This window comes from Xenopus laevis, chromosome 9_10L (assembly GCF_017654675.1).
Source record: "Xenopus laevis strain J_2021 chromosome 9_10L, Xenopus_laevis_v10.1, whole genome shotgun sequence".
NCBI lineage: Eukaryota > Metazoa > Chordata > Amphibia > Anura > Pipidae > Xenopus > Xenopus laevis.
This window is the reverse complement of record NC_054387.1, coordinates 128,552,940-128,577,705: the sequence shown is the minus strand read 5'-3', so window position 1 is coordinate 128,577,705 and position 24,766 is coordinate 128,552,940. Positions and strand designations below refer to the sequence as shown.

Here is a 24,766-nt window from a genome sequence, read left to right as displayed (position 1 = left end):
GAGGGAAAACTAAAATAGACTAAAAACAGGAAACTGCATTATCGTAAGGGGCCAGAGGAGGCGCTGCTGCTACTGTGGATTCCACTGGCTGTACTGTATTCTTACATAGGCAGAGATGTTATTCTACCTTGGGACATCTTACTGTTGTCTAGTAAAAACACAAGATAAGGGGTCTCAGTTACAGTATGTAGGTGTGTCCCCAGTAACAAAAGGCACCATAGGGTTCATTTACAAATGTAAGTACAAATTAAATGACAAAAAGCACCCAAATCTGTAACATCCAGATGCTTCAAACGATGCTTGCATTAATACATGCCTTTACATTCCCCTTTACTGAATAATGAGCAAATTTGAAAACCATTTCCAAAGCAGAGAGCATTGCCACAGCAGAATTGTTACCCACATTGACCCCAAGAATGTGCGCACTCCATTTATCAAATCAGTTGTTGATTTATCTCCATTAAGTTCATAACTAAGGCAAGTCAAAAATAACTCCAGAAGTCTACATCTGCATTTCTTTTATTATGTTATTGCCATAAATGGAAACATCTGGAAAGTCCATCGTCCTCCACTTTGGGACATTGCAGAATTTTCTAATCACTCAAATAAACATGTTTATCATCTTTATTATAAAAGCCCACAATGGCGTCCTTTCACTTGACATGGCCAATATATTCATTTTGGTTTATCTCCCCTTATGCTTCTGCAATATGGAGTTGCAATATGATCTGATAAAGAAAATAAAAACAGAAACGATTTATTATATTGGGAGCAAGGATGCTCTGTTCTAGGCATAAATCTTCTCCATGGGTTGATAGAGCCCATACTACTGTACAGGGAAACTGTGAGTGGGTAGGGTTGCCACCTTTCCTTTACTGGTTCTCCAGATGGTGGGAGAGGGGTGACATCATGGTCAAGACTAGTGATGTTGGTGCAGGACTAGTGATGCTGGTGCAGGACTAGTGATGTTGGTGCAGGACTAGTGATGTTGGAGGTGGGACTATGATGTGGGATCAGTGATTCCAAGATTGTCACATCAATCAAAGGGAGTCCTCTCTGGATTTCCTCTTTAAGAAAACTGGACATGCAGTTTTGGACAGTCCCTCCAAAAAGGGACATGTAGCAACCTTATGGTTGGGTAGCACTTCGGAAATTGAGAAGGAAAAGCAGCAACAGAATATCTAACTGGAGTAGATAACTCAGTAAGTGGAATCAGTGGTCCAGGTGCATCATCCCCAAATCATCAGCTCAGGTAGTGGGAAACCAATATTATGCAAATAAACAGAAATGGGTAACCCGGCACTGTAGGGAATCCACGGGGCCAAAAATATAGAAGTAAAAGTAATATTTATTAATAACATAAAAAAAATACCCATCTCCATGGGCCCAATGCGTTTCATGCCCAATAGGCACTTAATCATATTGCTTTTACTTCTATATATTTTGCCTTGTGGATTCCATAGAGGGCAGATGGACCATTTCTGTTTATTAGCACTTGGACATTCTCTTGGACATAGCTTGAGCAGCCATTACGTATAGGACTCTATAGCACACAAATGTGCTGCTCTTGGCTCTTTGCACCAGAGTTTTAGCACATGGTTGTACATCACTGGGCACAGAATGCAATGCATAGTAGAGTGCTACATTCATGAGCCCTAGCAACCATGCAATGACTAAGACACTGGAATACGAATAGGAGAGGCCTGAATAGAAAGATGAATACTAAAAAGTAGCAATAACAATACATTTTAGCCTTACAGAGCATTTGTTTTTAGATGGGGTCAGTGACAAGTCAGAAGAAGAAGGCAAATAATTAAAAAACTATAAAAAATAATTAATGAAGGCCAAATAAAAAGTTGCTTAGCATTGGCCATTCCATAACATACTAAAATTTAAATGTAAACCACCCCTTTAAACATAAAATAAAATATATTTATGGAATGTGAATAATTACGATAATACGTGAGGCCAATCAGGCTGGGAGATAGAAAGTATTGTCACTACCCCAGCCGGCACCATATAAGTTTCACTCAGTCGCAGGCCCTGGAATAGAAAGAAAGGAAATGTTTCAGGAAGAGAAAATAGTAACAAGAGGCAGATGTTCAGGAATCCATTTCTATAAAAGGCTAAAGATTTGCATTGTCTGCAAATATCTCCCTAAAATAAAATAAACGACACTACAATGAAAGCATAATGAGAATTTAGGCACCTTACATCTTAAAGTCTTACATGCCTACACATAAAGGGATACAGAATATTTGCAGATACATGAACGTATGAAAATCCCAGTGGTTACTGAAGCTTGGTATGGTTTTCTATGGCATCATACGCCCCTTAGATAGAATATAAATACTTACAGCAGGTATGTAGGGTATATAGAATGTATTTCTCACAAGTCCCAGGGAAGCTGCAACCCAGGGAAAGGCAAGAGCCCACTGTGAAGAACACAGAGAAGACAAGTTCATCAGTGTCATTGTCTGACATCAAACATTCACTACAATATGGTGGAATTACTGTCTTTTCTGCTGATATTTCAGTTACTGTGAAAGGTGACACTGAAAATGGCTACTGATTGGTTCCCATACATATAGCACACACATATATTTCTTTATACTCACGTTCCATACGCTGGGTCTGCACAGTGCATTTCCCACACAGATTACTGTAGTTCCGTATGTTACAAGGGACAAAGAGACAGAGCTCTAAAAGAGAGAGTTTGTGTCAGTACCAGTGCCCAACTTTCCAAGGTACCAGGGTGTAACTACAGAGGAAGCAGAGGAGGCCCATGAGACTTATGAGACCCTCATTATTGAAAAATGTCATACTGGTAAAACAGGACAACCTCTGGATATATTGGGACCCTAACATTATTTTGCTGTGGGGTCCAGGAACATCTAGTTACACCACCGCCTGGTACATCACTAAGGTATGAGACAATATATATATAATTATATGTATTTCCCACAATGCCTAAAACCATCAAGGTCACTCATCATTCTAGTCACATGCCTGCTTCCCTGAGCTGGCAATCCTTTTCTGTTATCCAAAATGCTCGGGACCAGGGGTTTTCCTGATAAGGAATTTTTCCATAACTTAGATTTCCATGCTTTAAATCATTTCCATACTAAAAAATAGTTTAATCATTGAATGAACCCAATTATCTTGTTTTACCTCCCGTAAGGATTAATTATAGGGATGCAGCGAATCCAGGATTCGGTTCGGGATTCAACCAGGATTCGGGCTTTTTCAGCAGTCGAACCAAATCCGAATCCTAATTTGCATATGCAAATTAGGGGTGGGGAGGGAAATCACATGACTTTTTGTTACAAAACCAGGAAGTGAATTTTTTTCCCCTGCTCACCCCTAATTTGAATATGCAAATTAGGATTTGGTTTAGTATTCGGCCGAATCTTTCGTGAAGGATTCGGGGGTTCGGTCGATTCCAAAATAGTGGATTTTAATATTAATTATATCTTAGTTTGGGTCAAGTACAAGGTATTTGATTAAAAAGGAGTCAATGGGATATGGCCATCCTATAATATTGAACTTTCTGGATAACAGGTTTCTAGAATACAACCTGTACCACATTTGCCATGAGAACTTGTTCTTGAGTGCCATGTAGGCATCTCCTTCCCTTCTCCCAGGTGTCCCCAGCGCCAGATCTAGGAGGGCACATGCACAGTAGGGAATCTCAGGAAAAGTTCTTTACTGAGCATGTGCTGACCCACTCTCAATAGGGGTGCATGAAAGACTGGAAGAAGCTCCCAGGCTGCTGCATATTTTGAAGAAAAGGAACCCAAGCCTGGGGTTACAGGTAAACACCTAGAATCATTCAGGATGCCCAAGAACTAGGCATAAATTTAAACCCACTTAATATCTTTACTCAATGTACAGTTCACTGGAAATCTCATTACAATTGTAGAAGAAAGGGGGGGGAAGCACTTTAAATGTTTAAAGACATACTATTGTCACAGTACAATGCTCCATAGTGCCTGAAACCATGTAAGTAGAACTTGAGAGCAACTCCAGGGATGTCCCTGTCACCAGCAGCTATTAAATCTGTCCCTTGTCCAACAAGCTTTATAGTTCAATGGGGGGGCTGGATGTCTCAGACCATGAGGATGTTTGTGATCCCAGCAAGGAAGACTATCAAGATGTTCATCATTAAATACAATAAATGTGCTGTAGCTACTTACATCTGGCACGCGCATATACCGTCTGATCCACGGGGAGATTGTTGTGCAAGCAAAGAGAAGAGAAAGCTGTTCCAAAAACAAAGAAGAGAATGTTTTAGTTATATTCTATCCTGCCTTAAATAGGGACCTCTGCTCCCACCATGTCCATAGGTTTTTTTCAAGTAAAGTTCACTATTTACTGTAATACCATTTTCTAAACTTCCACCATGGTTTTTGTTGTCAAATGGAAATATTAAGAGGAGAATGGATAAGTATTTTGATTTTGTGAAAATATTTATCTGCTCTGCTAGAAATTTAGGTCTTATACAAGTTGTTCTTTCCAGGCTCAACCACAACCTCAACTTCCTTTGCTACTCTGCTAAATTGACTTTTATAATCCCATTATAAGAGATGTGGCAAAGCACAAAAAATGTGCAAATCTGCATATGTAAATCACTTTTTATCTTCCAGGCCATTAAAGTCATTCCCCTAAATTAGTATCCCAGGAGCCCTCACTGCCACTTTCTCAAAAACAGTACTGCACCCCCCCCCCATACTGACCTGTTTCCCCTACCTGTTTGAAAACATTAAACATTTGATTGGCAGTGCATCTTACACCCGATAAAAAAAGGAAAACAGAAGGTGCTATGATTAAGTGCCCATTGCTACGAAACGCATTAAGGCTATGTATTCATTACTTGTGGCTGAAATAAAGTTCTCCTTTCTTTTACAGCTGACGTTTTCTGTTAGTTGATACCTTCAGCCTTTGAGCTGTAGGTCTGGGCATGTCAACCAACCGCAGTACTACTGCGAGATTAACATTCATTGGCCCTGCATTGGGAATTATTCTTTGAATGTATGCATCTTTAAAGCAGCCATCTTACACCACCTAATCTTCTCCTCATTGTTCCTTAGCTTGAACCAGAGCAAAAAAATCACCAACACTGAGCATGTGCTTTGCAACCCACCTCTAGATCTGCGCTTGAACTCCTAAAATGCTCAGTGTGGTAATTAGCTTGGAGGAGAGAGATGCGGGGCAAGAGGGCAACCATTCAACTCTGACTTTTGGGAACGAGTTATGGAAATGCGAGGTGCAGTGATGTGTTTCCAATTGATACGATATGGGGAACCTTAACAACAAGATGATCTTAAAAGTATAATGACCAGCTTTAATTCTTTGCAAAGCACCTGTATCAGTGTTTTAGAAAACAAGAATATTATTGGTTAATAATCGCAATTTCACCCTTGTGAAACATATAAAATATTAGGATTTAATCTGTAAAGGTTAAGTAAAACTTATTATTATTATAAGTCAAAGAAATAAGTGAAATGTAAAAATGAAGTAAGGGGTACTATTCTAGCACTTTTGCAATGTATATTCATTATTTATTTGTTTTTTGTTTCTTCCAAGATTTAAAGGGATACATGTACTGTTAATATCGAATGAATTTGTCACAGCAGCACACCTGCTGGTCATTTTCCCACCCAGTCTACCACTCAAGTAGTGCAAGGAAGTTTGTAGGAGAAAGAAAAAGGCTGTGCTCTGATGTCTTCCGCTTAGGAAAATAAATTAGAAACCTTTCTATCATCTTTCCTAATCATAAGAAATCAGATGCAGCTTTTTCTTTCTTCCTGACAACCCTGACTACTGGTGTCAGACTGGTGGGAAACTGAACAGCAGGTGGTGGCTGTTGAAGCAAAATTCGAAATCTAAAAAAAATAAATAAATAAATATACATTGCAAAAGTGCTTAGAATATCCCTGCGTTCACTTTATATTCACTTATATTTAAGGTTTAAGCTGTTATCATGTTAAAATTTTGCTCTGTATATAAATAGCAGAACTTTAATAAGTGATTTGCTTATGTAAATAACACATTACCAACAAAACTCAGTATTCCTATACTTTGCTTAAAACCAGTAGTACTTACGTGTCTTAAAAGTTGGATCAGAGATGCCCATCTCAGGTGACCAGGTTAGCCGCATTAGCATATGAGAGACAGCAAAAAGGTGGGAGTTCAAGAGAGAGTAAATTTGTTCACTCATTTTCCAGGAACACTAAGTTTCTGTGCAGGAAATAAAAACTGGCCACACCTCAATGTTAAATTTAGAAGAGGTAGGATAGGCATAGGTAATGGGACCCTGGTTATCCAGAATGTTTAGAACCTGGGTTTCCGAAAATATGATCTTCTATAATTTCGGATCTCCTACTTTAAGTCAACTAGAAGATGAATGTAAAATTAAATAACCCAATAGGCCTGGTAGTCTCGTCCAATAAGGATTATTATATAATAGTTGGATCAAGTACAAGCTACTGTTATTACAGAGAAAAGGAAATAATTTTTAAAATTTGATTATTTTGGATAAATGGAGTTCTAAGGGATGACGGCTTCCGTAATTTGGAGCTTCTGGATAACGGGTTCTGGATAACGGATCCATAACTGTAATAATTAAGCTTCCAGTTGCCAACAAAATCCTGGACTATGGAAAAAAACATTACAATCAGATTCATGACAAGAGTGCAGTGAGAACATATCCTCTTGGTTTTATCATTGTGATCAAGTCCATGGAGAGCATTCAATTTGAGGAGAAAAAACTTTTCTCCAACTTCAGTCCAGTTTTTCTCCATCCGACTTCAATAGCGTTTTCTCCTGATACACAGTGAGATATAAGTGGTTCTGATTGATTTGCACTCAAATTGAATCTCTGTCCATGAGTTAACGTTGGATAGTTAACTATGGGACCTCTGTGTCTTCTGTGTGGGTGGTATGTAGAGAATTTTGGACCTACAGTAACGCAGGTGAGTAAAGCCCACTCAAGAAGGCTGTGGGTTTCATTTACCTGTCTAGGAGCATTTGAATGCGAAATTATAAAGAGGATAAATATATCTGGTTGAAATATAGAAAGCAAAATTGAAAAAATATTGTCTGATTGATGTGCATCAGCCGGCAGTTGAATCTGTAAATGGTAGGAGTTACGTTTCGGTTTCAAGTCCTGTCTCTTTATCAGGTGAGGTCTTCTCTCCTCATCCCACTGAAGTTAAATATGTAGAAGAAAGAACTGACAGTCAATCATATCATCTCTAATGGATATTCTGTATAGTACAAGGTAAACCCAAGTTCTGTAACCTCCTGAGATGTTTTGTTTTCAAACATGGCCCAGTAATGCTACCGAGTTGACTAGATCCTATGAGGTGACTAAAATGCAAACATTTCACACTTTGAATCAGATTCAATTCAATAAGAAAAAGATTTATCACATGAAAAAGTGATAAGATTCAAATTTGAGAGCAATTCATCTCAAAAAACTCTCAGAGTTATCATTTGTCTTGAAAAACTCTATTGAAGTTCTATGGGAAAAAAAACTGGAACTGAATTGTGGAGAAAAGTTTATTTTCCTCAATTAAATTTGTTAATGACTTTTCACCTGATAACCATGGACAACATCTTTTCTCACTGAATTGAATCTGGGGCCTTTTATTCATAACACAGCAGAAAGAAAAGTTATCTCCTGTTTTTTTATCAGTAAAACTCATGGACGGGACTTCAATTCGAGGAGACAAAATACTTTTCTCCAAATTCACTTCCAGTTCTTTTCCATAGACTTCAAATAGAGTTACGTAAAACAGTGAGATTTGAATCTCGACCATTGAGTTTTCACATGAAATAGAACTTTTTCTCACTTTTTTTTTGTGAATTTGGCCAATATGTCTATCCCACCCATAGCCATCTTATAAACCCTACATAGTATGTGGGGCTTGGTCATATTTATATAGAACAGTATATTTATCATCATGATGCCAAACCAGGGCCTAAACAGAGACTGGGGGGGGGCGAATTTGCCCAATGTAGGAGACAATTACCAAACTACAAGGTATGGGATGCTGTTATCCCAAAACCGCGTTATCCAGAAAAGCTCTGAATCTACGGAAAGGCATCTCCATACGTCTCCATTTCCATTTTCTCTGTGATCATAAAACAGTAACCTTGTACTTGATCCCAACTAAGACAGATTAATCCTTATTGGAGCAAAACAATCCTAATTGGGTTTAAATTAATGTTCAAGATGATTTTTTTTAGTATACTAACACCATATTGTATATAAGGCACTAAGTTTGCCCAGAGCGTAACCCTTAGCAAACACGGTGACCAGTGAAATTCTACTTGCATGATTGGTTCTATGGTACTGCTCTCAGGGCAAACTTAGTGCCTTTAATATCATAACCCATTGTGGAAAACCCCAGTCCCGAGCATTCTGGATAACAGGTACCTTACTGTCACTGCTGATGCCCATGTGGCTCTTAAAAGCTTTACTTTTACCAGAATATTGGTCTAAGGTCAATAGATAGATACCAACCATGTTTATACTCTTGTGGGACTGTGAAGAATAGACAGTTTTATTTTACATTTATAACGTGTAAGTTTGTTATTGATTATAAAATATATCTCAGCTACTTTACCTGCCGTAAGTTATTTCTTTTATGGGTGCCATTTTGCTTTATCAATATGTCTGTTATATGTCTTTGTCCTCCCTGCTGAACAGGAATAGATCCTGGCTTTGAGTTCGATGGTTGGTTTGACTATGAAGAATTCTGTTCTTTGCATTATGACTGCTGTTCAGCTGGGTCATCAGCGAATTACCATTCACCTTGTTTTCCCTGCAGAATGACAGGACAAGAGAGTACAGTTGTCAGTTTAATGACTAAATGATGAAGACAAGTTCCTCAGGCTGCTGGAAGGCTCTTCTACACAACATATTGGAGACTCACGTCGCAACAAGGTTGACCCCTGTGCCAACCTGTAATTCTTGAACTGTAGTTTGTCCAGTTTTTTTTTGTCCAAGTTGTCTATTTGAAGCCAAAGTCCCTCTCATGTCTGAGTATTTATATTCTGGTCATCAAGAACGCATCAATAGGTTTTATAATAGCAGAAAAGGGTGATTTCAATACTCTTGGTGCAACACAAGATAGGGGACATAACAAGGGTGTCTGGGGCCCCAGGGCATTCCGAAGGTTACTACAATTACATAGTTAATTTGGGTTGAAAAAAGTCCATCAAGGTTTCACTCCCCTCCAAATGAACCCCATTGCATGCATGTTATTATATATATATCTATACATATATTATATATTACCCAATAGGCTGGTAGTTCGTCCAATGAAGGATTAAATATATAATAGTTGGGATCAAGTACAAGCTACTGTTATTACAGGAGAAAAAGGAAATAAATTTTTAAAATTCTTGCAATTATTTTGGATAAAATGGAGTCTAAGAGGAGACGGCCTTGGTGGGTGGCTGTGCATTTGGAAGCTTTCTCGGATAACGGGTTCTGATAACCGGATCCATAACTGTAATTAATGTAAGACTTCCAGTTGCCAAAAAATCCTGACTATGGAAAAACATTACATCAGATTCATGGACATAGAGTGCAGTGAGAACAAATTATCTCATGTTTTATCATGTGATCAAGTCATGGAGGAGTTCAATTTGAGGAGAAGAAAACTTTTCCAATGTCAGTTCGGCAGTTTTTTTCTCATAGACTTAATAGGTCTTTTCTGATACACAGTGAGAATAAGTGTTTCTGAATTGATTTGCATCTCAAATGAATCTCTTCATGAGTTAACGTTGGATAGTTAATCTAATGGGAGCCTCTGTGGTTTCTGTGTGGGTGGTATGTAAGACACATTTTGGACCTACAGTAAAGAGGTGGTAAAGCACCCCTCAAGAAAAGGCTTGGTTCATTTACACACTGTCTAGGAGGCCAGTTTGAAATGCCACACATTATTAAGAGGAAATATATTGGTGAATATAGAAATGCAAATTAAAAATATCTGTCTGAATTGATGTCCATCAAGCCGGCAGTTGATGCTGTAATGGTAGCGATTTATTTCCTGGGTTTCAAGTCCTTCTCTTTATCAGGTGAGTCTTTCTCCTCATCCACTGATTAGATATGAAGAAGAAAGAATGACAGTCAATGCATACATCTCTAATGGATATTCTGTATAGTAACAAGTAACCAAGTCTAAGTACCCCTGAGATGTTTTGTTTTCAAACATTGGCTCAAGTAATGCTACCAGTTGATAGATCCTATAGGTGACTAGCAAACATTTCAACACTTTTGAATGCAGATTCAATTCAATAAGAAAAAGATTTATCACATGAAAAGTGGATAAGATTCAATTTGAGAGGCAATTCATCTCAGAAAAACTTCTCAGGGTTTATCACTTGAAAACTCTATTGAAGTCTATGGGAAAAAAAAACTGGAACTGAATTTGGAGAAAAGTTTATTTTCCTCTAATTAAATTTTGTTAATGACTTTTCACCTGATAAACCATGACACAATTCTTTCTCACTGAATTGAATCTGGGCCCTTTATTTCATAACACAGCAGAAAGAAAAAGTTATCTCCTGTTTTATCACGTGAAAACTCATGGACGGGACTCAATTCGAGGAGAAAAATACTTTTCTCCAAATTCACTTCCAGTTTCTTTTCCATAGACTTCAATAGAGTTACGTAAAAAACAGTGAGATTTGAATCTCGACCATGAGTTTTCACATGATAAACCTTTTTTCTCACTTTTTTTTGTGAATTTGGCCCAATATGTCTTATCCCCACCCATAGCCATCTTATAAACCCCCTACATAGGTCATGTGGGGCTGGTCATATATATAGATACCAGTATATTATACACATGATTCCAACCCAGGGCCCTAACAGAGACTGGGGGGGGGCAATTGACCAATGTAGGGACGACAATACCAAATACAGGTATGGGATCTGTTATCCCAAAACCCGTTATCCAGAAAGCTCTGAATTACGGAAAGGCCATCTCCCATAGTCTCCATTTCCATTTTCTCTGTGATAATAAAACAGTACCTTGTACTTGATCCCAACTAAGACCAGATTAATCCTTATTGGAGGCAAAACAATCCTATTGGGTTTAATTAATGTTCAAATGATTTTTTTTAGTATACTAACCACCATATGTTATAAAAGGCACTAAGTTTGCCCAGGAGCAGTAACCCTTAGCAAACAGGTGACCAGTAAATTCTACTTGCAGATTGGTTACTATGGGTTACTGCTCCAGGGCAAACTTAGTGCCTTTAATTACATAACCCCATTGTGGAAAACCCCAGGTCCCGAGCATTCTGGATAACAGGTACCTTACCTGTCACTGCTGAGTGCCCATGTGGGCTCTAAAAGCTTTACTTTTACCAGAATATTGGTCCTAAGGTCAATAGATAGATACCCACCATGTTTATACTCTTGTGGGAAGCTGTGGAAGAAATAGACAGTTATTATTTTACATTTATAACGTGTAATTCTGTAATTGATTATAAAATATACTCAGTACTTACCTGCAGTAATTATTTCTTTTATGGGTGCCATTTTGCTTATCAATATGTTGTTATTAGTCTTGTCCTCCCTGCTGAACAGGAATAGATCCTGGGCTTTGAGTTTGATGGTTGGTTGACTATGAAGAATTCTGTTCTTTGCATTATGACTGCTGTCAACTGGGTCATCAGCAATTACCATCACCTTGTCTTTCCCTGCCAGAATGACAGGACAGAGAGTTACAGTGGTCAGTTAATGACTAAATGATGAACAAGTTCCTCAGATGCTGGAAGGCTCTTCTACACAACATATTGGAGAGCCACAGTCTGCAACAAGGTTGACCCTGTGCCAACCTGTAATCTTGAAACTGTAGTTGTCCAAGTTTTTTTTTTTTTTGTCCAAGTTGTCTATTTGAAGCCAAAAGCCTCTCCATGTCTCATGTATTTTTATATTTCTGGTCATCAAGACCATCAATAGGTTTTATAATAAGCAGAAAGGGTGATTTCAATACTCTTGGTGCCAACACAGATAGGGCATCATAAACAAGGGTGTTCCTGGGGCCCAGGGCATTCCAAGGTTACACAATTACATAGTTAATTGGGTTGAAAAAAGTCCATCAAGTTCACCCCTCCAAATGAACCCCATTGCATGCATGTATATATATATATATATATATATATATATATATATATATATGTCGTCTGAAGGTGCACACCGTTTCCACGTTCATGTACCTGGGTGCCAGCTGAACATTAAGTAGATGCAGAAGTTGAAAGTAGCGACACTCACAGGTTTTGTAGAAGGTTTGAAAACAAAAGTGTTGTTTATTGAAGCTCAACGTTTCGATCCCCCACAGGGATCTTCGTCAGGAGAACACAAACAAACGTTTGTTTGTGTTCTCCTGACGAAGATCCCTGTGGGGGATCGAAACGTTGAGCTTCAATAAACAACACTTTTGTTTTCAAACCTTCTACAAAACCTGTGAGTGTCGCTACTTTCAACTTCTATATATATATATATATATACTTTTTGTAGATTTTAATAGTTACATAGTTAAGTTGGGTTGAAAAAAGACCAACATAAAGGTGTTTTGACCTCAGCAAGTACATTCTGGGAATTCAAGATTTACAGTGTAAACAGGGAACTAGTAAAGGGAGCAATGAAGGTGCAGTATCACATGTTAGAGTGACCATATACAGGCAGATTTAATCTGCAGATTCGTGCTCCTTACACCATGTATGGGGACCTCCAAGAGAACCACACAACAAATATCTGTCTGAAAATAGGACAGCTATCGATTGGGCAGGTTTGAATTTTCCCTCAAATTTGGGACCATATTGGCTCGTTGATGTGTCCTTCTTTCCGACGGCTTGCATTCCCAGCATTGTACTCTGATTGCTTGGCCCTTGTGAATAAAGCCAATATTGTCCACCTTAAGTGGGCATATTGGGAAAAGATCTGCTCATTAGGTGACCTCCTAGATCTTATAGTGTATGGCCACCTTTAGTGTAACCCTCTGATCAAATGCACAGTCCATTCTCTTAAGTATCTACAGACCATAAATTCACAAAGCATACACTATGTCTATTGCATTAAAGGCATTGTAAATGATAATGAGGATAATGAGCTTTTACATTAATAACCCTATCGTGAACCAATGTTTTGATCTTCTTTCAGTGGCATAACTAGAGTGCACCGGCCCCATCCAAAAAAATCTTCAGGGGGCCAGGTGCACTCTGATCCCCATCCTCCCGCCCACTTCCCATCCTGCATCTGCTCCGCCCAATCCCGCCCACTCCCAGCCATCTTGTGCCCCACTTCCTCACCGCAAGTAAGATAGTGGCTGGGCAGGAGGGTGTTTTTATATTAGCTATAGAGGAAGGAGACCCCACAGTCTGGGCCCCTCTGTGACTGCATGGTCTGTTTCCTCTATATATATATATATATATATATATATATATATAGTGAAGGGAAAAACCGGCACTCACGAAAATGTCATCAATTATGCCTGGGTGCAGTCCTAGTTGAAGTTTGAATATAAAGCTGGAAATGGAGATCGCACTCACAGGTCTTAGAAGTGTTTAAATGTCTTTATTCAGTGGACAATCGCTGACGTTTCGGCTGACACGACAGCTTTTCTCAAAGAAAGAAAGGCTGTCGTGTCGTGAAATACTTCTAAGACCTGTGAGTGCGATCTCCATTTCCAGCTTTATATATATATTTTTGATATTATATATATATATATATATATATATATATATATATATATATATATACTGTATATATAGTTAAAAAAACTTCGAACTTCAAATTCAAAAAGACCAATTTTTGGGGGTCGAAGTGGGCCGAATTCGGCCTACTTTCAATCGTATGATCGTACTTTGATACAAATTTTTTTTTTACTTCGACCTTCGATCTCCCAAACTCCCCCAATTGTCTCCATACAGGTTCTAGGAGGTCCCCCATAGGCTAAAACAGCACTTTGCAGCTTTTAGGTTGCGAATGGTCGAAGTCGAAGTTTTAAACAGACAGTACTTCAAAAAAATTCGACCTTCGAATTTCGAAGTTTTTCTTTCCACTTTGAATCTAAGTATGATTATTCCCTAGTCGAAGTACACAAGAAATAGCTTGAAATTCGAAGTTTTTCACTTCGAAACTTCACCTCAACCTTTGATTAATCTGCCCCATAAAGTAGCCCTTGTTGGAAAATATGAGGATATTAGAAGTAACCTCATAGTTCCATGACCTTTATAAAAGCACTCGGCTTTCGGCCTCGTACTTTTATATGGTCATGAAACTCCTCGATGACTTAAAATATCCTTATATTTTACAATAGGGGGTACTTTATTCACTATATAATATTATTTCCTATTGCTTTACCTTTCTCCCAAGTCTCTTTCCTGTTCATCCTTCATTCTGACTAGTGATGGGCTAATTTGTCCCATTTTGCTTTGCCATGAGTTTTGCAAAACTGATTTTGACGCCTGCGACAATTCAAAGTTGACGGCGACGCCCATTAAAGTCAATGGGCGTCCATTACTTGTCACCGGTGTCTAAATTGTTGCCGACTTCGATGAAACTTTTATCGCAGCAAATTCGGGAATTTATTCGTCGGTGATGAAACACGGACATTTGCCACGAATTTGCGCCTGGCGAATAAATTCACCCATCACTAATTCTGACCTTCAAACTACCGATTGGTTACTAATGCAATATTCATCGCAACCAACCAGCAGGCGGCTTTGAGCTACTGTATCTACGGCAGGCAGAGAAAAAACTGTGACTGGTTATGTGCGGCCCATTTATATAACTAGATTTTTGGTGTTGTTGGAAACTTTACCCCTTACCGAGAATGCTGGATAGAACTTGCAGCTCATCGTCATACAGAGAATCAGTCACGTCGGTGATATTGAGCCTCCCACTGTTCATGGAGTGATACAAAATGGCAAAGTTGTTAGTATAGACGGATTCCCTAAAAGCGGAGGCGTTGGAGTTGGTAATGACAAAGGGCTGGAGGCAGATGTTGGTATCATCCCGCAGAGCGTTGACAAGCCAAAGGTATTCATCTTTCCTACTCCTGGAGAATATCCCCACCACTGTCTGTTTGCTCGACGACATTTTTACCTGGAGAGATAAGCGCTTGAGTCATTGTGTTTAATGATTATTTATCCTGTTCTTACCCCCCATTTCTACTGGCACCAGCTTTATTCTTTATAAGTGATCTGGGATGGTTTTAAACACAGAGGGATGGAGCGAACTTCACTGGGAACAGAAAGGGCAGTGACATAGTGACAAAGTGCTGCGGAACATGTTGGTGCTTTATCAATAAATAATAGCAATAATATACAGTCCAAGGGCAGTTACAGAGCTGAGGACAAAAATCAAGGTGCGGATCAGAAACTGTCATATCCATAGTGTTTGAGTTCCTTTGTATTGTCCCTGTGCTGTCTCTTTGCACCCATTGCACCCTTGATAGTATATTGCCCTAAGATAAGTGATTAGTGCACGACTGTATATAAACCATATAGTGACACACTGTAGTGATCAGTGCCTGGATCTCATAGTGTATTTGTGTGCAGTACTAAAGGCAAAGTCACGCCACTTTTCTCTCTCTCTCTGTTCTCCCTCCCTCCTTCCCCTTCTTCTGTCCCTGCCTCCATCTGTTCTTCCCCCTGCATTAAATTCCCAACACTTTCATACTTCTCCCCTCTCCTCTTACCTTCTAGCTGAGCTTTTCCTATTGCTTTTGTACGTCTTCTTTATCCCCAGCGACTTCACTCATTCTTCTTGTCCCTCTCTCAGGCCTTTGCCCAGTGAAAGTGAAAGTAAAGGAGTGGTTGGAGCGTAGCTGCGAGACAGGAGGAGGGGGGGCAGGTCTCAAGCGAGATCTCTCTTCCTATCAGTGCTAGTTGTTAGTGACACCCAGTAATCAGCCTGCAGTCACGGCTATGGGTGCTCACTCCCTGTCCCATTCCATCATCTCTCCCCATAGAAAATACCGTTTCATTCTGCTTAAAAATCCAGTTTGTTGAAATAAACACATTCCTATCATTTCTGCCATATGTGCTTTGCTACAGCTGAGGTTCTGGACACCTGCTTAATTCTCTTATTTGGGATATTGTTACAATGAATCTATCACTCTCGCGTGTATAAACAGTGACGCACAATCAAATGCGCCTTTACATTATTATTCTTTATTTGTATTTTACGGAAGAGCCTGACAGAATCTCCAGATGAAAATTAACGGGGCAGTTCAGATTCACAAAAATTATTCTCAAATAGTATGCCCCAATTAAGACCTTTTTTTCCGGCAATATCATTTGTATTCTTCTAAAATGTCCATTTGGTGTAAAAAAAAAGTTCTGTGCAGGAAATATAAACTGGACACACCTCAATGTTAAATTAGAAGAGTAGGATATGGCATAGGTATGGGACCTGTTATCCAGAATGTTTAGAACTGGGTTTTCCGAATAATGGATCTTCTATAATTTGGATCTCCATACTTTAAGTCAACTAGAAGATGATGTAAACATTAAATAAACCCAATAGGCTGGTAGTTCTTCCAACAAGGATTTAATTATATAATAGTTGGAATCAAGTACAAGCTACTGTTTTATTATTAACAGAGAAAAAGGAAATATTTTTAAAAATTTTGATTATTTGGATAAAATGGAGTCTAAGGGAGACGGCCTTCCTGTTCGGAGCTTTCCGGATAACGGGTTTCTGGATAACGGATCCCATAACTTTAATTAATGTAAGGCTTCCAGTTGCCAAACAAAAATCCTGGACTATGGAAACAAAACATAACGTCAGATTCATGGACGAGAGTGTAGTGAGAACAAATTGGTTTAATGGTTTAATCATGTGATCAAGTCATGGAGGAGATTCAATTTGAGGAGAAAAAACTTTTCTCCAACTTCAGTTCCAGTTTTTTCTCCCATAGACTTCAATAGCGTTTTCTCGTGGATACACAGTGAGATAAGTGTTTCTGAATTGATTTGCATCTCAAATTGAATCTCGTCCATGAGTTAACGTTGTATAGTTAACTATGGGACCTCTGTGGTCTTCTGTGTGGGTGGTATGTAGAACATTTTGGACCTACAGTAAAGCAGTGAGTAAAGCACCACTCACGAAAAGGCTGTGGTTCATTTACACTGTCTAGGAGCCAGTTTGAATGCAACATTATTAAAGAGGAAATATATTGGTGAAAATATAGAAATGCAAATGAAAAAATATCTGTTTGATTGATGTCATCAAGCCGGCAGTTGATCTGTAATGGTAGGATGTTACCTTTCTGGGTTTCAAGTCCTTCTCTTTATCAGGTGAGTCTTTCTCCTCATCCCACTGATTAGATATGAAGAAGAAAGAACTGACAGTCAATCATACATCTCTAATGGATATTCTGTATAGTAACAAGTAAACCCAAGTCTAGTAACCCCTGAGATGTTTGTTTTCAAACATTGGCCCAGTAAATGCTACCAGTTGACTAGATCCTATAGGTGACTAGCAAACATTTCACACTTTGAATCAGATTCAATTCCAATAAGAAAAAGGTTTATCACATGAAAAGTCATGGATGAGATTCAATTTGAGATGCAATTCATCTCAGAAAAACTTCTCAGTGTTTATCACTTGAAAACTCTATTGAAGTCTATGGGAAAAAAACTGGAACTGAATTTGGAGAAAAGTTTATTCTCCTCTAATTAAATTTTGTCAATGACTATTCACGTGATAAAACATGAGATAATTTTTTTCTCACTGAATTGAATCTGGGCCTTTATTGCATAACACAGCAGAAAGAAAAAGTTATCTCCTGTTTATCACGTGAAAACTCATGGACGGGACTCAATTCGAGGAGAAAAATACTTTTCTTGTCCCCCCCTCTGACCAGAAACACCCCCTTTCAGATACGGCTTTGAGATGGTCAAACTACCTGTTAAGGGACATTACCCCTACTCAGTTAACTTCTTCATTGGTTAAATTTAATAAATGTTTTTTCTCGGAGGATTGGAGATCTCAACATTTCAATTAATCCATCTTGGTTATGGTAAACTTTTTCGTTCTTATAAGGGTTTAAGTTAGGTTTCGTTTTGTCCCAAATGTAATCAAGAAAATGTAAACCTTTTTCATTATCTTTGGAGCTGCCCTCACATTACTCTTGTTTGGCAAAAAAGTAAGAGATTTTATTAATTCTAAATTGAAAATAAATCTAACTATATCTCCAGTTTATGCCCTTTTGAATATTGGCACCCCTTCTTTTTCTTTGAGTAAACATTGTAAATCTGATCCTGTTTTGATCTCAAACTTAATTTTACGGTTTATGGCGGCTACAAAGAAGGCCCTATTTCTGTTTTGGATTTCAGAGTCTACCCCCTCCTTAAAAGAAATTTTAGTATATCTAAACCAGTTATGCTGGCAAGAGGCCATAAAAATTAAATTTGAAGAACCACACATTAATACTATGTTTCTAATGATTGGTCTCTTTATTTCGATCAAATAGACTCTAAATATAAAACTAATATTCAAGAGCTATTATTGATTTAACTATCCTAATGTCTGGGCAACATAATTAACTCAGTGTTTTTTTTGTTTTTTTTTTGTGTTTCTGTAACTCCACCATGCGAGTATAGGTTTTGTTTTAGTTATGTGTTGCTTTTGTTAGTTTAAACAGTAGATCTGGTAACTAAACATTATTATATACGTCATATGTACTCTTATTTGAGGCAAGTATAATCCTCATGTTTTCACAATTGTATTATTCCTTTGTAGTAGAAACAGCACGTTAAATGCATTCAAATAGTTTAATCATACTCAATTTACGCTGTGTAAAAGTATTTCTGTATATTTTTGAAAACCCAATAAAATGTTGAAAAAGAAAAAAAAAAAAAAAAAATACTTTTCTCCAAATTCACTTCCAGTTTCTTTTCCATAGACTTCAATAGAGTTACGTAAAAAACAGTGAGATTTGAATCTCGACCATGAGTTTTCACATGATAAACCTTTTTCTCACTTTTTTTGTGAATTTGGCCCAATATGTCTTATCCCCACCCATAGCCATCTTATAAACCCCCTACATAGGTCATGTGGGGCTGGTCATATATATAGATACCAGTATATTATGCACATGATTCCAACCCAGGGCCCTAGCAGAGACTGGGGGGGGGGGCAATTGACCAATGTAGGGATGACAATACCAAATACAGGTATGGGATCTGTTATCCCAAAACCTGTTATCCAGAAAGCTCTGAATTACGGAAAGGCCATCTCCCATAGTCTCCATTTCCATTTTCTCTGTGATAATAAAACAGTACCTTGTACTTGATCCCAACTAAGACCAGATTAATCCTTATTGGAGGCAAAACCAATCCTATTGGGTTTTAATTAATGTTCAAATGATTTTTTTTAGTATACTAACCACCATATGTTATAAAAGGCACTAAGTTTGCCCAGGAGCAGTAACACTTAGCAAACAGGTGACCAGTAAATTCTACTTGCAGATTGGTTACTATGGGTTACTGCTCCAGGGCAAACTTAGTGCCTTTAATTACATAACCCCATTGTGGAAAACCCCAGGTCCCGAGCATTCTGGATAACAGGTACCTTACCAGTCTCTGCTGAGTGCCCATGTGGGCTCTAAAAGCTTTACTTTTACCAGAATATTGGTCCTAAGGTCAATAGATAGATACCCACCATGTTTTATACTCTTGTGGGAAGCTGTGGAGAAATAAACAGTTATTATTTTACATTTATAACGTGTAATTCTGTAATTGATTATAAAATATACTCAGTACTTACCTGCAGTAACTATTTCTTTTATGGGTGCCATTTTGCTTAACAATATGTTGTAATTAGTCTTGTCCTCCCTGCTGAACAGGAATAGATCCAGAGCTTTGAGTCTGATGGTTGGTTGACTATGAAGAATTCTGTTCTTTGCATTATGACTGCTGTCAACTAGGTCATCAGCAATTACCACCACTTTGTCTTTCCCTGCCAGAATGACAGGACAGAGAGTTACAGTGGTCAGTTTAATGACTAAATGATGAACAAGTTCCTCAGATGCTGGAAGGCTCTTCTACACAACATATTGGAGAGCCACAGTCTGCAACAAGGTTGACCCTGTGCCAACCTGTAATCTTGAAACTGTAGTTGTCCAAGTTTTTTTTTTTTGTCCAAGTTGTCTATTTGAAGCCAAAAGCCTCTCCATGTCTCATGTATTTTATATTTCTGGTCATCAAGACCATCAATAGGTTTTATAATAAGCAGAAAGGGTGATTTCAATACTCTTGGTGCCAACACAGATAGTTACACAATTACATAGTTAATTGGGTTGAAAAAAGTCCATCAGGTTCACCCCCTCCAAATGAAACCCATTGCGTGTATATATATATATATATATATAATATATATATATATATATATATATATACTTATTGTAGATTTTAATAGTTACATAATTAAGTTGGGTTGAAAAAAGACCAACATAAAGGTGTTTTGACCTCAGCAAGTACATTCTGGGAATTCAAGACTTACAGTGTAAACAGGGAACTAGTAAAGGGAGCAATGAAGGTGCAGTATCACATGTTAGAGTGACCATATACAGGCAGATTTAATCTGCAGATTCGTGCTCCTTACACCATGTATGGGGACCTCAAGAGAACCACACAACAAATATCTGTCTGAAAATAGGACAGCTATCGATTGGGCAGGTTTGAATTTTCCCTCAAATTTGGGACCAATATTGGCTCCGTTGATGTGTCCTTCTTTCCGACGGCTTGCATTCCCAGCATTGTACTCTGATTGCTTGGCCCTTGTGAATAAAGCCAATATTGTCCACCTTAAGTGGGCATATTGGGAAAAGATCTGCTCATTAGGTGACCTCCTAGATCTTATAGTGTATGGCCACCTTTAGTGTAGCCCTCTGATCAAATGCACAGTCCCATTCTCTTAAGTATCTACAGACCATAAATTCACAAAGCATATGTCTATTGCATTAAAGGCATTGTAAATGATAATGAGGATAATGAGCTTTTACATTAATAACCCTATCGTGAACCAATGTTTTGATCTTCTTTCAGTGGCATAACTAGAGTGCACCGGCCCCCTCCAAAAAAATCTTCAGAGGGGCCCGGTGCACTCTGATCCCCATCCTCCCGCCCACTTCCCATCCTGCATCTGCTCCGCCCAATCCCGCCCACTCCCAGCCATCTTGTGCCCCACTTCCTCACCGCAAGTAAGATAGTGGCTGGGCAGGAGGGGTTTTTATATTAGCTATAGAGGAAGGAGACCCCACAGTCTGGGCCCCTCTGTGACTGCATGGTCTGTTTCCTCTATATATATATATATATATTTTTTTTTTTTTGTTCCTGAAGATGGCTCCAGCGGACGAGCCGAAACGTTGATCAATAAAAGTTTTTCTATTTTTGTATAAAGATCTGTTGGTGCGGTTTTTCTTTATGCTTATTACTATTGATATATATAACCAGCACACAGGCATTGCTCTTTGGTGTGCACTGTGTCTAAATTTACTATATATATATATATATATATATATATATATATATATATATATATATATATATATTATATATATTAATATATATAATATATATATGATATATATATGAAAGCAGCTAGTAAGTTGCAGGTAAAACGTATTCGTCCCTTTTTATAAAATGTATAATTAAACCATAGAATTCTTAATGAATCAGATTGAAAATTAAGCGTAGGACTGGCCAGATATGGGATGACTGTGACGTAGTTGGCCAGCTTAAATATATTGCAATATATGGACAAACAATCCCTGTTTTGTTTAAATGGTAAGGCATTTTTCAGTAGCAGTAGCACAAATGTCTCTGTCTTAAATATATGATAATGGGTTGAGTGCAGAGGAATCTTGTATTTGTCTATATATATATATATATATATATATATATATATATACATATATATATATATATACATACAGTATATATATATATATCTATATATAGTTAAAAAAACTTCGAACTTCAAATTCAAAAGACTAATTTTTTGGGGGGTCGAAGTGGGCCGAATTCGGCCTACTTTCAATCGTATGGTCGTACTTTGATACAAATTCTTTTTTACTTCGACCTTCGATCTCCCAAACTCCCCCAATTGTCTCCATACAGGTTCTAGGAGGTCCTCCATAGGCTAAAACAGCACTTTGCAGCTTTTAGGTTGCGAATGGTCGAAGTCGAAGTTTTAAAACAGACAGTACTTCAAAAAAATTCGAATTTCGAAGTTTTCTTTCCACTTTGAATCTAAGTATGATTATTCCCTAGTCGAAGTACACAAGAAATAGCTTGAAATTCGAAGTTTTTCACTTCGAAACTTCATCTCAACCTTTGATAAATCTGCCCCATAAAGTAGCCCTTGTTGGAAAATATGAGGATATTAGAAGTAACCTCGGAGTTCCATGACCTTTATAAAAGCACTCGGCTTTCGGCCTCGAGTTTTTATATGGTCATGGGACTCCTCGATGACTTAAAATATCCTTATATTTTACAATAGGGGCTACTTTATTCACTATATTATATTATTTCCTATTGCTTTACCTTTCTCCCAAGTCTCTTTCCTGTTCATCCTTCATTCTGACTAGTGATGGGCTAATTTGTCCCATTTTGCTTCGCCACGAGTTTCGCAAAACTGATTTTGACGCCTGCGACAATTCAAAGTTGACGGCGACGCCCATTAAAGTCAATGGGCGTCCATTACTTGTCACCGGGTGTCTAAATTGTTGCCGACTTCGATGAAACTTTTATCGCGGCAAATTCGGGAATTTATTCGTCGGTGATGAAACACGGACATTTGCCACGAATTTGCGCCTGGCGAATAAATTCACCCATCACTAATTCTGACCTTCAAACTACCGATTGGTTACTAATGCAATATTCATCGCAACCAACCAAACTGGCGGCTTTGAGCTACTGTATCTACGGCAGGCAGAGAAAAAACTGTGACTGGTTATGTGCAGCCCATTTATATAACTAGATTTTTGGTGTTGTTGGAAACTTTACCCCTTACCGAGAATGCTGGATAGAACTTGCAGCTCATCGTCATACAGTGAATCAGTCACGTCGGTGATATTGAGGCTCCCTCTGTTCATGGAGTGATACAAAATGGCAAAGGTGTTAGTATAGACGGATTCCCTAAAAGCGGAGGCGTTGGAGTTGGTAATGACAAAGGGCTGGGGGCAGAGGTTGGTAACATCCCGCAGAGCGTTGACAAGCCAAAGGTATTCATGTTCCCCACTCCTGGAGAATATCCCCACCACTGTCTGTTTGCTCCACGACATTTTTACCTGGAGAGATAAGCGCTTGAGTCATTGTGTTAATGATTATTTATCCTGTTCTTACCCCCCATTTCTACTGGCACCAGCTTTATTCTTTATAAGTGATCTGGGATGGTTTTAAACACAGAGGGATGGAGCGAACGTCACTGGGAACAGAAAGGGCAGTGACATAGTGACAAAGTGCTGCGGAACATGTTGGTGCTTTATCAATAAATAATAGCAATAATATACAGTCCAAGGGGCAGTTACAGAGCTGAGGACAAAAATGAAGGTGCGGATCAGAAACTGTCATATTCTTAGTGTTTGAGTTCCTTTGTATTGTCCCTGTGCTGTCTCTTTGCACCCATTGCACCCTTGATAGTATATTGCCCTAAGATAAGTGATTAGTGCACGACTGTATATAAACCATATAGTGACACACTGTAGTGATCAGTGCCTGGATCTCATAGTGTATTTGTGTGCAGTACTAAAGGCAAAGTCACGCCACTTTTCTCTCTCTCTCTGTTCTTCCCCCTGCATTAAATTCCCAACACTTTCATACTTCTCCCCTCTCCTCTTACCTTCTAGCTGAGCTTTTCCTATTGCTTTTGTACGTCTTCTTTATCCCCAGCGACTTCACTCGTTCTTCTTGTCCCTCTCTCAGGCCTTTGCGCAGTGAAAGTGAAAGTAAAGGAGTGGTTGGAGCGTAGCTGATAGACAGGAGGAGGGGGGGCAGGTCTCATGCGAGATCTCTCTTACTATCAGTGCTAGTTGTTAGTGACACCCAGTAATCAGCCTGCAGTCACGGCTATGGGTGCTCACTCCCTGTCCCATTCCATCATCTCTCCCCATAGAAAATACAGTTTCATTCTGCTTAAACATCCAGTTTGTTGAAATAAACACATTCCTATCATTTCTGCCTATATGTGCTTTGCTACAGCTGAGGTTCTGTGACACCTGCTTAATTCTCTTATTTTGGGATATTGTTACAATGAATCCATCACTCTCGCGTTATAACAGTGACGCACAATCAATGCGCCTTTACATTATTATTCTTTATTTGTATTTTACAGAAGAGCCTGACAGAATCTGAACCTTTACTATCACTAGTGATAGGCTAATCTGTCCCGTTTCGGTGAAAAAATTTGCAAAACTTCAAAAAAAATTAGCGAAACAACGAAAAATTCTCAATGGGCGTCATAATTATTTTTGAAGCGCGACAATTTCGACGAGTGGCGATTTTTTTTTTGTCGCAGTGAATTTTCCCACTGTGAATTTTCACGGCAATTGCGATGAAATTCATCGCCAATCCATGACTCACGAATAAATTCACCCATCACTAACTATCACGTCACTAAAAAACACTGGGCAACTTTTTTCATGTGCTGCAACTTGAGGATGGGATTTAGTCTTTTTAGGGCGGATTTGGTATTTGATTTCACGGAGAATTATTATTCAGATTTATT

The 24,766-nt window shown here is 38.5% G+C and overlaps 1 protein-coding gene across 1 annotated transcript in view; it reads right to left on the bottom strand.

The window, feature by feature from the left end:
• Positions 1 to 503: 503 nt before the first annotated feature.
• The window catches only part of LOC121398309, an 84,397-nt gene continuing 60,134 nt past the window's right edge, over positions 504 to 24,766 (bottom strand). Inside the window, exons 10-16 of the mRNA XM_041577401.1 lie at positions 23,054 to 23,330; positions 19,805 to 19,996; positions 11,428 to 11,450; positions 2,619 to 2,702; positions 2,358 to 2,435; positions 1,955 to 2,043; positions 504 to 728 (exon numbers count right to left, since the gene is read on the bottom strand). Of these exons, the coding sequence (XP_041433335.1) occupies positions 686 to 728; positions 1,955 to 2,043; positions 2,358 to 2,435; positions 2,619 to 2,702; positions 11,428 to 11,450; positions 19,805 to 19,996; positions 23,054 to 23,330 (786 nt within the window). The 3' untranslated portion in view covers positions 504 to 685. The remainder of the gene's footprint in view (positions 729 to 1,954; positions 2,044 to 2,357; positions 2,436 to 2,618; positions 2,703 to 11,427; positions 11,451 to 19,804; positions 19,997 to 23,053; positions 23,331 to 24,766) is intronic.